Source organism: Xyrauchen texanus, chromosome 39, assembly GCF_025860055.1.
Source record: "Xyrauchen texanus isolate HMW12.3.18 chromosome 39, RBS_HiC_50CHRs, whole genome shotgun sequence".
Taxonomy (NCBI): domain Eukaryota; kingdom Metazoa; phylum Chordata; class Actinopteri; order Cypriniformes; family Catostomidae; genus Xyrauchen; species Xyrauchen texanus.
In genome coordinates, this window is record NC_068314.1 from 34,202,530 (window position 1) to 34,218,324 (window position 15,795).

The 15,795-nt window shown below is 39.3% G+C and overlaps 1 protein-coding gene across 1 annotated transcript in view; it reads right to left on the reverse strand.

Moving 5' to 3' along the window:
• LOC127632512 (chromodomain-helicase-DNA-binding protein 5-like) overlaps positions 1-10,104 on the reverse strand; it is a 67,574-nt gene extending 57,470 nt beyond the window's left edge. Inside the window, exon 1 of the mRNA XM_052111127.1 lies at positions 9,877-10,104. Within this exon, the coding sequence (XP_051967087.1) occupies positions 9,877-9,943 (67 nt within the window). The 5' untranslated portion in view covers positions 9,944-10,104. The remainder of the gene's footprint in view (positions 1-9,876) is intronic.
• Between the last annotated feature and the right edge of the window lie 5,691 nt (positions 10,105-15,795).

Genomic DNA, 15,795 nt, shown 5'->3' on the forward strand with positions numbered 1-15,795 from the left:
ACAGTTCAAGCTCAGCTTGCAGCTCTATTGGGCGTTTTGAGTGTTTACTCTCGTAAATACAGAGCTTCCTGTCTTACTGTCAACCGCTAGGAGGTTTTCTTTTTTTTTAATCTTCTGCTGCACATAAACAGAGCAGTTGCCTGTGAGATGATGGATATTTAGGGCAGCGCGTCTGCAGTGCATCTCACAGTGAGGCTCTTTCATGTCTGACGAACGTGTCTGCTGCCTGCCAGGCGAATCAGACTCACATCTCTTGCTCATTCATGTCTCACTTACAGTCATGGTGATGCAATACAGCAAGTAAGAATATCTGGCAAAGGTATTACATTTTCAAGATATGTTTTAAGTGGTTTGGATTTTATTGCTATTATGTGAGGGTTATCTAATATATTTATCAAACCATTATGAGTATCTATACCAATCAATTCAGTATCTATATTATCAATATCAAAGTTAAAGGCAAGCTCAACCAAATGGGAATTCTGTTGTCATTTTCCTTGTACTGTTGAGGACAAAAAGAGAAATGTTAACTAATGTAGATGCTGCAGAGCAAAACAAAATCGTTTTCTAACTGATCATTTGTGTATCTTTGTCCTTTTTCAGATTAAAAAGAAAAATCTAAATATAGAGTAGAGTATATGACATGAAAAAATTACTTGAGAACAGAATGACATAAGATATTAAGCCTTGTTTTCAGAGAAATCTAACAGAAATTGGAGAGGTTATACTTTAAATTACACAAAACTATCTGACCTTGATTTAAAAAAAATAAATAAGTCAGGAAAGTAATTGGTATGAAGCTGTCAGTCCCTAACATGGAAGAAACTCATACAGGTTTAGAACATGGAGGGTGAGTAAATGATGACACGATTTACATTTTTGGGTGAACTAGCCCTTTTACACCAACACTAACATGAAAGATCCTTTCTGTTCTTTTAAATCCCTTTGCTAATGTAATAACATCCACTGCATTGCCATTTGCCAAATGAAGTTAATCTCAAAGACAAATGATCTAATAAAAGAGGCAATGGATGCTGTTTCTCATGAGGGTGTGGTCATCGCAATAGCAGCCACAATCTGTGCCATGTTGCCAAGTAAACAAATGCTCTTCCAGGTACTGCCAGGTGATTATAACTTATGCCACTGCCATTGGCTCCTGGTAGCAGGCCTTAAAATGTCACAGCTGCAGCCACACATTTCCGTGTCAGCTAAGCACGGATATTGGGATAATTGTGACCTTCCAGCAAGCACTGGGTCATTGCCGGACTCCATTAGAGCAGAGATTCTTGGCCGTGCTCGCTGTTAAGAAGAGAAGCAGTTACAGGAAATCACATTAGCACCCTGACAGATTGCATATGTTAATAGTGCCCCCACAGTTTATGTGATGAGACAGCATGTAACTTTTCTAGGCTGTATCTGTACATTCTGAATACTACGCCGCAGTCTCCGGCTGTTCCACCAACCTTTGCTTTGCCTTGCAAAGACAGACACTGCATTCAAAATTGCACTTCATGTACTAAGCCGTCATGACTTTGTGCTATGTACAGTAGCTGAATGGCTGGGGTTACCAGGTCTCAATGCTAGCCTGACAAATCCAAATTGCACATCGGTGCCCACCAATGTTTTCAGTCGTCTTGGTTCCGGAAGTATGTCTTCCATTGGGACTTAATAAACGTCTTCATAACAGAGTTCCAAGCCATGAAGGAAACCATCCAGCTCCGAGGTGAATCTCAACATTACAAACTTTGATTTGGAGCAAAAAACTCTTTGAAAATCAGAAAAAAGACAAACGTACAAGACTGTGTACTTACCGTCTTTCATGAGGGAATGAACTACAATCTCATGAAGGATTGCGAATGACATTATCAGATAAAAACAATATAAAAATTAACTGTTGATTTAAAGTTGTTGAGTTTAAGTATAGAAGCAATATATTTTGTTTTATTTGCAAAATATTCAAATATTAATTAGTTTGACAGTGTGGGAAGATAGACTTGATTGCATCTTCATTATATGTATCTATGCAAGAAATGTATGGGATTTTTACATGAGCCCAACTAATGTGCTCTATTGTAATTAATAGTGAAAGTGGCAGCTACCAAAACTTCTGAGAAACCTTAAAAATTAGTTGAATTGCTTTACCATCACCTCACGCTGTGTGAATACATACAGTTGTGGTCAAAAAACATTTGGCACCCTTGGTGAGCAAAGAAGACTGTGAAAAATATGTTTTATTGTTTATCCTTTTGATTTTTCATTCAAAATATTTACAAAAATCTAACCTTTAATTGAAGTAAACTAATTGAATAATAATTAAATAAAAAACAATCCTCCAAAACATGTTTGCCTACATTTGCCAACTAAAGAATATAGTTCTGATGTGCGGCAAAATGTTGTTGAACTTCACAAAATGGGAAGTGGCTATAAGAAAATAGCTAAAGCATTGAAAAATGCCCATTTCCACCATCAGGGCAATAATTAAGAAGTTCCAATCAACTGGAAACATTACGAATCGGCCTGGAAAACGACGTGTGTCTGTATTGTCTCCAGGCACGGTGAGGAGGATGGTTCGAGTGGCCAAATATTCTCCAAGGATCACAGCTAGAGAACTGCAGAAATTAATTGGGTCTTGTACTGCAGTCAAAAAGTCATCACCTACATTACAACAAGTTGTTTGGGAGGGTTTCAAGAAAAAAGCCTCTGCTCTCATCCAACAACAAACGCAAGCGTATTCAGTTTGCCAGACACAACTGGAACTTCAAAAGGGACCGGGTTCTATGCTCAGATGAAACAAACCATCAACACCAGAGATGAGTTTGGCGCACACAGAGATGAAGAAGTACCCAATGCCCATGGTTAAATGTGGTGGTGGATCTTTAATGTTGTGGAGCTGTTTTTCTGCCAGAGGTTCTGGACATGTTGTTCAGATACATGGCATCATGAAGAGATAAAATACCAACAGATAAAAAAATCTACAGTGAACCTAACTGCCTCTGCCAGAAAGCTTAAAATGGGTGTGAATGGATCTTCCAGCAGAACAATGATCCAAAACAAACATCAAAATCAACACAAAATTGGTTCTCTGACCACAAAATCAAGGTCCTGCCATGGCCATCCCGGTCCCCTGACCTGAACCTCATAGAAAACCTGTGACGTGAACTGAAGGACAGTCTTGGAATTTGAAGGATCTGGAGAGATTATGTATGGATGAATGTCTCAAATCACTTGCTATGTGTTCTCCAACCTCATTAGGCATTATAGGAGAAGACTCAGAGCTGTTTTCTTGGCAAAGGGAGGTTGCACAAAGTATTGAATAATAGGGAGCCAACAGGGCTAAACTGGAAAGAGAAATCGGCTCAGGATTTTACATAGCAACTGACCCAAAAAGTTGAGCGGGGGGATGTTCGCTGTCCTATTCTACATATCGCCTTGCCATTTTGTGGTCCATTCTGTATAACGTGGCTGCTCATTATAGCTTATCGAGGCCCATCCGGCCCGTTTCACGGCCGACCCACCGGCCCGCTCGGTTCTCCCGATGGCCTGTCCGCCCCTGATCGGCCCCAAAATGCGTCACCACACCAGCAAAATGCCAGTATGCCAGATAACCAGTCTAGCCCTGGGTGCCAATAATTTGCCTTTTTTTTTTAATAAAACTTGTGTTGTGTTTGTAATAGTTTGATATCCATTAGAGGATACATTTTTGTAAATATTTTGAATAAAGATCAAAAGGATAAACAAGAGCCTTCTTTGCTCATATTTACCAAGGGTGCTCATATTTGTAGCCATAACTGTGCATTATTTGAGATATTCCATAAGTGTTGAATTGAGGTTAACTAACATGCATAAGCAAGCGGCAACAGATTGCGTGCGTTTGAAACGTTGCTACTGTCAGCTGAAAACAAATAAAGCTTAAACCGTATTTGAGATAATACTATACTTTAAGAATTCATGCCCTAGATCACAACGTGCACAGTGCATGGTATGTCATTTTGGACACAGCGATACGAATTGCAAGTACACAACCAGTTAAGCAAAGCAGTCTAAAATGAATGTCCTAATAACCTACAAACTCAAAAGAAGCCACTGTAATTGAGTTTAGTCAGTATAATTATTTTATTGCTGCATCTATACTCTCCTCTTGAGAAACCAGGCAATTTGTTGGGAAAATTGTCATGATTCTTTTAATTTGACACTGTGGAGTGAGATGCAAGGATTGATGACACACAAGAAAGAGTGTGTGATGCAACACTGATTTACACAAACTTAGACATGCACAAACTCTAGTGAAGAGGAAGGGGTGTCCGCTTTCACAGTGCAGCTTCCAAAAATAGCCCCCACCAATCAGAGCAATGGCTTCTCTGAGCAGAGTAATCTTTCAATTTCAAAGGACGATAAGTCTATGTACAAGAACCCCAGAATGAGAGTGGAGGGAGGGGTAATTAGAGAAGGCAAAACTATACTTCCTAATGAGGACATATCACAGGTGATCCCTAAATCAACAAAAACACAAACTCCTACCAGGACCACTTGTGCATAACTAGCAGATGAAACTGTTTTAAAGGGATAGTTTATCCAAAAAATGAAAAATACTCTCATCATGTTCTCATCCTAATGCCTTCCCAGATGTGTGACTTTCTTTCTTCAGCAGAACACAAAGAGTTTTAGAAGAATATTTCAGCTTTGTTGGTCCATACAATGCAAGTAAATGGTGATCAGAAAGTGAAAGTGGAGATTTACAGACAAAAAGGACTTAAAATGGTTTTGTTTCTCACCCACACCTATATTGCTACTTAATATATGGATTTAATCACTATAGTATTATGGTTACTTCTGTTTTGCTTTATGTGATTTTTGGAGCTACAAAGGTCTGATCACCATTCACTTGCATTGTATGGGCCAACAGACCTGAGATATTTTCTAAAAAACTTTGTTTGTGTTCAGCAGAAGAAAGTAAGTCACACATTTGGGATGGCATGAGAGTAAATGATGAGAAAATGTATATTTTTGGGTGAACTATTCCTTTAACATTTGAAAATTATTTTTATTTTTAGACATTCTGTTCTGAAAGACTACAAACCACAGGTCCTGTTTAGTCATTCTGGGAATAATCGCTCTTTCTCTCTGGAGCTGATCCATCCTTTGTTCTTGATGCGCAACACTACGTAGACACAAGATGCAACAATTTAAAACCAACTGATTAAAATGTGCATATCTTAACAGAACTAATGCATGTCTCTATTAATCATATCCAGTGGAGGTTAAATAATATTCCAAGTACAAACTCAGCAATTGTCTATGAATGACATTCTTTATCATTCATTAAATTTGATATATCATCAGTTTAGGGCCGCAACGACGCGTCGACGTCATCGATTACGTCGACTATGAAAATACGTCGACACGAATGAAATGCGTCGACGCGTCACATGCATTATTTACGTTTAAATATCGAGTAATGGCGGCTTCTGCTCCAGCTCATGGTGAAAATGACAATCTGGCTTTATCACATAAAGCTAGACCACGATCATCCAAAGTATGGGAATACTTTAAACTACAGCCGAACAGAAAGGTGCTTTGTTCACTATGCAAAGCGGAAATGTCATACCATGGCAGCACAACTGCTATGAATGAGCATCTTAAAAGGAAACATCCTGTGACTCTGTGAACTCAAAACGACGAGCCAGCTGGGTAAGTAGTAGGCTTTATTACAGTGAGTTTTTGGAGTTGTTGTTGCGGTCATACCTTCTTTTTTCAGCTATTACAGCTTGTGTGCTAGTTAATAGTGTTAATTGCTAACGGTGCAGATGTAATTTATTGGCCCATTCGGCGACAATAAAATGGACTTTCATTTATAACTTCAACTTAAATCTGTCAACGAAGCCTTCAGTGCATTTAAATTGCCCGCTTTTAAAAGTTGTGTATGCACATGTAGACTAGAGACATGCACTCCCGCGGACCCAACACAACAGAGTGCGGCGCGGGATCTGATGGCCGAGACGGGCGCTGGCGTAATGCACTCGTGTGTGTGCTGGTTGTGGGAGAATAAAACGATTCGCAGGACTCCCGCAAAATAGAAATCTATAAATTGAACATCTCAAAGCAAATAAATTGTCATTCATCTGTTGCACAAAAGCAACAAGAACAACTAAAACAAAATAGATAGACCCTGGCCTGTAAATGGTTTCTATGTATAACATGTTGCAGCGTTTAACAATGTAGCCAATCACAGACATATGTGTTGATTTCTTGAACGCAATGGCCAATCAGAAGCATTTAAGATGGAATCTCCTCACCGCTCAAAATGGACTTTTTGTTCAGTTATATTTGATATATCATCAGTTTGTCTCTTTTTTTTTGTTTTTGAGTTAAGACATGCACCAGTGATCACTTCATACCCTCCTGGCTCAGGGCAGCCTCATGTGTTCCTTGTTCAGTGTTTGAAGCATGCACACTTCTTTGACATATTATACATGCTGTATTTTCAATATTTGTTCTGTGCTTTTGCTTCTTAGATTTGCTGAAATTAAGCTCCAGACTGATCTTGCAGTAAAATAACAGAAACAGTAGGTTGACTTTTCTTTAGCTAAAATCGGTCAGTGCTTAGCAAAATTTGAAACACTGCCTCCAGTGGCCAAAGCAGTAAGTGTTGTTGGGCATATGGGCATGTGTAAATTTAATTAAAAAATGTTTTAAATGTACACAAGCAAGATGTGAAGCGAGACGTTTTCAGCTGTACAGGCTGTAATACAGTGAAGAGGAATGTATCTTTATAAACAGAACCCCCCCCAACCCAAACCCTAAACCTAACCATCAGTGGAGTAAAAATCCGAACCCGGGTCTACCACGCTGCAGTCGCAACACGTCTCCGGTTACGCCACAAGTGAAGGTAAGCACGCTTGGGCCGATGCAAAAATCTAAATAAACTGAACATTAATTTTCTTGCAAGAAAATAAACTTAGATAGTCCACCCAAAAATGTTCCCAAACCAGATGATTGTCATTCTTTGATGGGACACAATAAGAGATTAATGTTAGTCTGTTACCATTCAATTTCATTGCATAATTTTCCCATGCAATTAAAGTGAATGGTGACTGAGGTTGAGGGTGATTCTGCTTAACATCTACTTTTGTGTTCCTCATAAGAAAAGAGTGTCATATGAGTTTGAAACAACATGAGGATGAGTAAATGATCAAAAACAAATGTGAACCATCATTGCTGAGGAGAAACTAGAGATAAATTGCAATCTGATTGCACAGGAATTATCCACTGGTAGTTCTTCACAGTGAAATATTCAAAACTGGACTGAAAATTAGCTTATCTTATGTTCAAGCCCAGTTACAATGTTATCTCACCAAAAATTAATCAACCACCTTATAAAAACATCAGTAATGTAGTGGACCCCATGAAGACGTTCTGCCGTACACAACAAAGGCACTGAATAGAAATTGCAATAACACTGAATTCACTGAACCAATCAGCACAGCCCAAAATCAGAGCTAGTCCTCAGCTGCAAAATGTCTCTAATTTTTAACACATGTGGGGGATTACAGTGTACATGGAGATTGGATACATTTTTAATGATTAATTATTATGTATATTGCACATTATTTCAACCCGTTTGCAGCCCTCGGCAATTCTCATCTCAGACATGTTGCTAATCACTGCCTCGAAAAAAAAAAGCAAAAAGAAGGTTAATACGAGATTGGGGTGCAAATGAGAACCCATATTCAGGTTGGTCACGTGACTAATTCATGACTAACTCGGAGGCAGCCTAGACCTGGCTGTGGGCAAAAAACTATAAATGTATTGATTTTATTTAACGTGTGCCATGAATGTATAAAAGGCAGCCAGAGCTGAGTCTTACTATATGGCTTCATCCCACCATAGCGCATTGCTCTAACACCTATTGATTTCATACCAATCTATATATATATATAAAAGGTTGATGAGTCTTTTTTTTTTTTAACCAGGCTCTCCATTTACACAACGCATTAACAAATCAGAAAGATACAGTTAAAGACACATACAGTCACTGCTTTGGGCTTGACCTTTGATGAAACGGGCAACGTGATTCTGTTGTCTGACCTGAGTATCAGAAATACACCATTAAAATAAAGTATCAATTTTAAATATTTTCTATAACAAAAACTGTATCTGTTTCTATTGCACGAAATACATTCTAGATTACTTAATTATATTAAAGGAATATTCTGAGTTTAATACAAGTTCAGTCAACAGCATTTCTGGCATAATGTTGATTACCTCAAAAACCGAATCATTTCGGCTTGTCCCTCGTTTCTTAAAAAAAAAAGAACTCCACCCTGGTCTCCTAAGCAACCAAATTGGCCCGGTTGCTAGGGAGGGTAGAGTCACATGGGGTAACCTCCTCGTGGTCGCGATTAATGGTTCTCGCTCTCACTGGGGCGCCTGGAAATTTGTGCATGGATCACGGAGAGTAGCATGAGTCTCCACATGCTGTGAGTCTCCACAGTGTCATGCACAACGAGCCACGTGATAAGATGCGCGGATTGACGGTCTCAGAATTGGAGGCGAGTAACCACGCCACCACGACAACCTACTAAGTAGTGGGAATTCGGCATTCCAAATTGGGAGAAAAGGGGATAAAATATTTGTTTTTAAAAAAGTAAAAAAAGAAATCAAGGTTACAGTAAGGCACTTACAATGGAAGTGAATGGGGTGATTAATGGCAGAAATGTGAAGCTTTTTATAAAAGCACTTACATTGATTCTAATGTTAAAACTCAAACATCAAATTATTTGAGATGTAAAGTTGTTTAAATTATCGTTTTTACGATAGATTTAGAAATTAGGGATTTATGGTATTACATCGTAATGGCAACAAAGTTGCTAAATACATCTTGATGCTATACATTTGAAACTGCAAGTATTTTTACATTAATGGTTTGGCCCCATTCACTTCCATTGTAAGTGCCTCACTGTAACCCAGATTGTTCCTTCATTTGTATTTTTTGTTAGAAAATAAGAAATAAATCCACATTATTTTTTTGTGCTTAATCAACATTATGCCACAAGTTATGCATTTTGCACTTAACTTGTTTTTAATCCAGAATGTTCCTTTAAGGAAAGGCCCCTCTTTCAGTCAATTTACCACTAAAGGAGGTGTAGAACACTGAAAACCTTTGGAGATACTGAGGGGTTAACTCAGCTCAAGTCTGTGCCCCTGAAATAGACCAAAGAGAGAGAGGCATTGTAGCTGATGTTTTCCTGTCACACGTGGCTCTATCAGGCACTTGCAACTTTTTCACCAAGATACTATGACCATGAAGAAGCTCCTCGGTGTTCCTCAGAGGAATCACCTTTGTGGAAAACTGATCATGGATAAATCACAAAAAGATCAATCAGAATATTGCATTGCATTATTTCCATTAGTGTTATGACTGCTCATAGTCAGTCATGCACCAGACTTTTTACATCAGAACATTATGACACGTTTAGAACTCATTGTGCATCGTGGGTGCAATAGCTGTCAGAGCAGACTGGCTTGGAAAGACAATACGGGGAGCATGCATGACTCATTTATATGCACAGAAAATGCGCGTGTACCAAAACAGGCTGATGAGAGAATGCGAATCTCAGCACAGACAATTGAGAAATGGGCCGTCGCGCTTTGGTGACTCAAATACAGTTGGACAGTGCGCCGTTATTTTTGGAAGCACGGTGTCCGGTGTGAGAATAGAAGCTACACTGCGACTGTTACCGGTTACGCGCTACAATAAATTGAATGCGCGTTTACGACCGCGTAGCGCGAGCCCCGTTTCCCCGCATTCAACTAGGCGTAACAGCGCAGTTGTGAAGGGCAGAACTCGCCTTCCCCTGTGACTCTTTACCCCCTCACCTGGCACGTCGTCCTCAAAATCCATGTCGTCTTGTCCCTCTTCTTCATTGCTTAGCGATCCGGGCATCTTTACAGCATAACAAGAAATTCACATCCGAGATAATGGAATAAAAGTCTTGAAACTTCACCCTCCGAATCCCCAAGCCTCTAAAAGCCTCGCTTTAGAAGAGCAGACGTCCACTGAAGGTGAGGCAAATTTTCAATATTTTAATATGGTGGAAAATATAATAAAAGATGGCTGCCCTATTTTTTTCCTCAGCTGTCCCCCCCAAAAAAATCTATTTTCCTTTCTCTCCCTCTTCTCTATCCAAGTCCTCCAGTCTGAAAATAAGAAAGAGACAAAAATGGAACACACATGCCCAGATTGTGACGTCTGGTCGGTTGCCATGGCAATCCATCCCATAGTTTCCCGACACAACTAGTTAGTGGTGTTCTGCTGATCACCGGCTTAACTAGTACAGTGCAGTGCTGATGCGCGCGCTCGTCTCGCGTTGGCATTGCCCCTTACCCGCTCTTAAGTTCGCGGAATTTGAGGTTACACAGGGATACGTACGGGAGAAAGTTCCCTCACAATCCCTTTCTGTCAGGTTGGCAAGGTTTGCATTTGCTCTCGCCAAGGGAAATATAATACGAGCGCGAATTTGCATCCTTGCACGAAAATATCATTGCGCCAAGTATTATTTCATTATTATTTACAAATTTGAGTCGGACGAATCCTGTTTCCAAGATCACAGCTTAAAAGATCTGGAAAGATGAGGGAAGTTTACTGGCATTCTTGTTGGCGTTTCCTTGGCAACGGCTCGTGATTCGCGAGTTGTCCTGAAGGTAGGGCCATACCCACCATAGAGATCCCCCATATAAAATATATGGCGTATGAAAATAAATTTGGCGGGGTTTTTTTGTTTATTTATTAATTTACATAAAATAAATCAAAGCATAAAATCTTGAACTGATATTTTGTCATCAGCCATTTGAATAAAGGCTTAAAGACTGCTTTGGAAAATACAAGCAAATCAGTTACAATACATTAATGCATGTGGAATATCACCATTAAACATACACATCGGCAGAAGAAATAAATTCAGTGTGATGGGATTGTTTTCCCCCAAAGCATTATAAGACGTGACTGCAATAATAAGACTGATTTAAAGAATATGAAATTGAAAATGATAAAGTGTTTTCAGCTGTTCTAACAGCTACATTATGTAAAGGAATAATTGTACAGCAAAGCTGGAGCACACATTCAACAAGGCCTTAGATTTAAATTAATTGCAGCCATTTGGGAGGTTTAATAAATCGCACTGGGCCATATTGCAATTTTCTCAGTATTTACCTTCAGAATGTCCCACGAGGGCTGAAAAGTGCAAACATCCAATGATGTATTTTTTGCACACTTACAGTTGAAGTCAGAAGTTTACATACACTTATGTTGACTTCATTAAAACTTGATTTTTTTTTTATCCAATCCACTGATTTAATATTAACAAACTTGTTGGCAAATTATCTTTTGAGTAATTTTTCCAACAATTATTTACAAACAGATTGTTTCACTTTTAATTGACAATATCACAACTACAGTGGGTCAAAAGTTGACGTTAATTTAAATGCGCTTTTAAGCAGCTTGGAAAATTCCAGAAAATGATGTCAAGCCTTTAGACAATAAGCCAAATAGCTTCTGATAGGTGTAGTACTGAATTTGAGGTGTACCTGTGGATGTATTTCAAGGCTTACCTTCAAACTCGGTGCCTCTTTGCTTAACATCATGGGAAAATCAATAAAAATCAGTCAAGACCTCAGATAAAACATTGTGGACCTCCACAAGTGTGGTTCATCCTTGGGAGCAATTTCCAAACTCCCGAAGATACCACGTTCATCTGTACAAAAAATAGTATACAAGTATACACACTATAGGGCCATGCAGCCATCATTCACCTCAGGAAGGAGACGCATTTCGACTCCTAGAGATGAACGTAGTATGGTGCAAAAAATGCAAATCAAGCCCAGAACAACATCAAAGGACCTTGTGAAGATGCTGGAGGAAACAGGTAGACAAGTATATATATCCACAGTAAAATGAGTCCTATATCGACATAACCTGAAAGGCTGCTCAGCAAGGAAGAACCCACAGCTCCAAAACCACCATAAAAAAGACTACAGTTTGCCAATGTACTCTGGTCTAATGAAACAAACATTTTACTGTTTGGCCATAATGACCATCATTGCTGAAGAACACCATCCCAACCATGAGGCATGGGGGTGACAGCATCATGTTGTGGGGGTGTTTTGCTGCAGGAGGGACTGGTGGACTTCACAAAATAGATGGCATCATGAGGAAGGGAAATGTGGGTATATTGAAGCAACATCTCAAGGCATCAGCCATGAAGTTAAAGCTTGGTTGCAAATGGGTCTTCCAAATGGACAATGACCCTAACCAAGCATACCCCCAAAGTTATGGCAAAATGGCTTAAGGACAACAAAGTCAAGGTATTGGAGTGGCCATCACAAAGCCCTGAGCTCAATCCGATAGAAAATTTGTGGGCAGAACTGAAAAAGCGTGTGCGAGCAAAGAGGCCAACAAACCTAACTCAGTTACACCAGTTCTGTCTGGAGGAATGGGACAAAATTCCAGCAATTTATTGGGAGAAGCTTGTGGAAGGCAACCCAAAATAATTTGACACAAGTTAAACAATTTAAAGGCAATGCTACCAAATACTAAACTTGTAAACATCTGACCCACTGGGAATGTGATGAAAGAAATAAAAGCAGAAAAAAACTATTCTCTCTATGATTCTGACATTTCACATTCTTAAAATAAAGTCATAACTGATGTAAGACAGAGAAAGTTTTCTACGATTCATGTCAGGAATTGTGGAAAAACGGAGTTTAAATGTATTTGACTAAGGTGTATAGTGCATCTGGAAAGTATTCACAGCACTTCCCTTTTTCCACATTTTATGTTATATAATTATTCCAAAATGGATTAAATTCATTATTTTCCTCAAAATTCTACAAACAATACCCCATAATGACAACGTGAAAGAAGTTTGTTTGAAATCTTTGCAAATTTATTAAAAATAAAAAACAAAACAAAAATCACAAGTACATAAGTATTCACAGCCTTTGCCATGACATTCAAAATTGAGCTCTCTGAGATGTTTCTACAACTTGATTGGTAAATTCAGTTGATTAGACATGATTAGGAAAGGCACACACCTGTCTACATAAGGTTCCATAGTTAACAGTGCATGTCAGAGCACAAACCAAGCCATGAAGTCCAAGGAATTGTCTGTAGACCTCTGAGACAGGATTGTATCGAGGCACAGATCTGGGGAAGGGTACAGAAAAATTTCTGCAGCATTGAAGGTCCCAATGAGCACAGTGGCCTCCATTATCCGTAAATGAAAGAAGTTTGGAACCACCAGGACTCTTCCAAGAGCTGTCCGCCTGGCCAAACTGAGCGATCAGGGGAGAAGGGCCTTAGTCAGGGAGGAGACCAAGAACACAATGGTCACTATGACAGAGCTCCAGTGTTTCTCTGTGGAGAGAGGAGAACATTCCAGAAGAACAACCATCTCTGCAGCACTCCACCAATCAGGCCTGTATGGTAGAGTAGCCAGACAGAAGCCACTCCTCAGTAAAAGGCACATGAAAGCCCATCTGGAGTTTGCCAAAAGGCACCTAAAGGACTCTCAGATCATGAGAAACCAAATTATCTGGTTTGATGATTGAACTCTTTGGCCTGAATGGCCAAGCGTCATGTCTGGAGGGAAACCAGGCACTGCTCATCACCTGGCCAATACCATCCCTACAGTGAAGCATGGTGGTGGCAGCATCATGCTGTGGGGATGTTTTTCAGCGGCAGGAACTGGGAGACTAGTCAGGATCGAGGGAAAGATGAATGCAGCAATGTACAGAGACATCCATGATGAAAACCTGCTCCAGAGCACTCTGGACCTCAGACTGGGGCGAAGGTTCATCTTCCAACAGGACAACGACCCTAAGCACACAGGCAAGATAACAAAGGAGTGGCTACGGGACAACTCTGTGAATGCCCTTGAGTGGCCCAGCCGAGCCCAGACTTGAACTCGATTGAACATCTCTAGAGATCTGAAAATGGCTGTGCACCGACACTCCCCATCCAAACCTGGATGAATGGGAGAAACTGCCCAAAAGTAGGCGTGTCAAGCTTGTAGCATCATACTCAAAAAGACATGAGTCTGTAATTGGTGCCAAAAATGCTTCAACAAAGTATTGAGCATAGGCTGTGAATACTTATGTACATGTGATTTTCATTTTTTATTTTTTTTTATTGCAAAGATTTCAAACAAACTTCTTCCACGTTCCCATTATGGGGTACTGTTTGTAGAATATTGAGGAAAATAATTAATTTAATCCATTTTGGAATAAGGCTGTAACATAACAAAATGTGGTAAAAGTGAAGCGCTGTGAATACTTTCCGGATGCACTGAATGTAAACTTATGACTTCAGCTGTAGACACATGAATTCTTTGTAGTTGATCTTTCTTGGGCAAAGCCATATTTTATGCATTGAAATGGCACCCTGGCACGTTGATGGAAGAAGATGCAGGTATAATGTTTTAAGTACCGATCCACCACATGGAGACGTACAGTACTTATGTGTGCGCACATAAACATCAAGAAAGATGCGGAGCACCACACGTGCACTCAAGCATTCACGAGACACCACATACATAACACTGTTTAGCCTTATATCCATTTTAAATAAAAAAAAAATTGGGAAATTTTTATAAGTCAACCTAAGGAAAAATAAAAAATTTTCAAGGAACATAAAAAATTTAAACACATTTCAAACCTTGAAAATGTAACTGTGAAATCAAGCATTTTCCAACATTCAAGGCTTTGTACTAACACTGTATCTAAAAGGTGATTGGTTCTTTTACCTATAAAGCAGTTCTTCCTTTCTACATCCGTAGACCATTGGGAGCTAGAGCCTCTTGGTTGGGTGTTCCAATTTCTCCTATTAATTTTAATAGAAGTGGCCCATCTCAGATAAATAGTTTCTGGTTACACAGATTTTTTTTATCCATCTGCATTAAAAAACATAGCTTGTGAACCTCTACTTCAGGCCAACATGCAAATAACGAGCCGTTGCCAAGGATATGCGAGTGACACGCTCCAAGATCACGTGAGACAAAGACATTTAAGAGGAGCTTCAAGAACACCCAGAGCTAAAATTTACATTAACAACCATACAGACATTGCACAAGTTTTTCACCTCTAAATAAACTTATTGAACCCTGTAAGTGAGAGTGAACTTTACAGTAGGGTTGGGCGATATCCCCTAAATTGGCAGTTGACGATGTTGACAGTAAAACATCGCGATGGACGATGATATCGTCGGGGGGTGGGGTTATATAATTTCATATAATTTTCAAAAATGATATGACAAATTATAATTTCGTTATTTTACTAACCCAACTAATGACTCGTCGGCGCTTTATCAGTAGGTTGCACGACACGTGAAGCATTTTTTTTTAGCTTTCACTTAAGAAGAGTTGTGCACTTTTTATTTTAATATATCTCTTTACATAAATACTATTTTCCACTTAAAAACTATAATTTCGTTATTTTACTATCCCAACCGACTCATCCGCGCTTTCCAATAGGTTGCACGTAAGGGGGAAAAATAGTTCTTCCACTTAAGAAGAGTTGTGCACTTTTAAGCACTTTTTATTTTAATATATCTCTTTACATAGATATTTTTTTTTCTACTGAAAAACTATAATTTCATTATTTTACTAGCCCAACTAATTAGTAGCCTACTCATCCGGGCTTTTTAATATATTGCGCCTAAGAAAAAAAAGTCGTCTTTGGGCAGCCTTCTCGCGAAGAGAGCAGCCACAGCCACGCTCACTGATGAGCAAAAGGTCGAGGCAG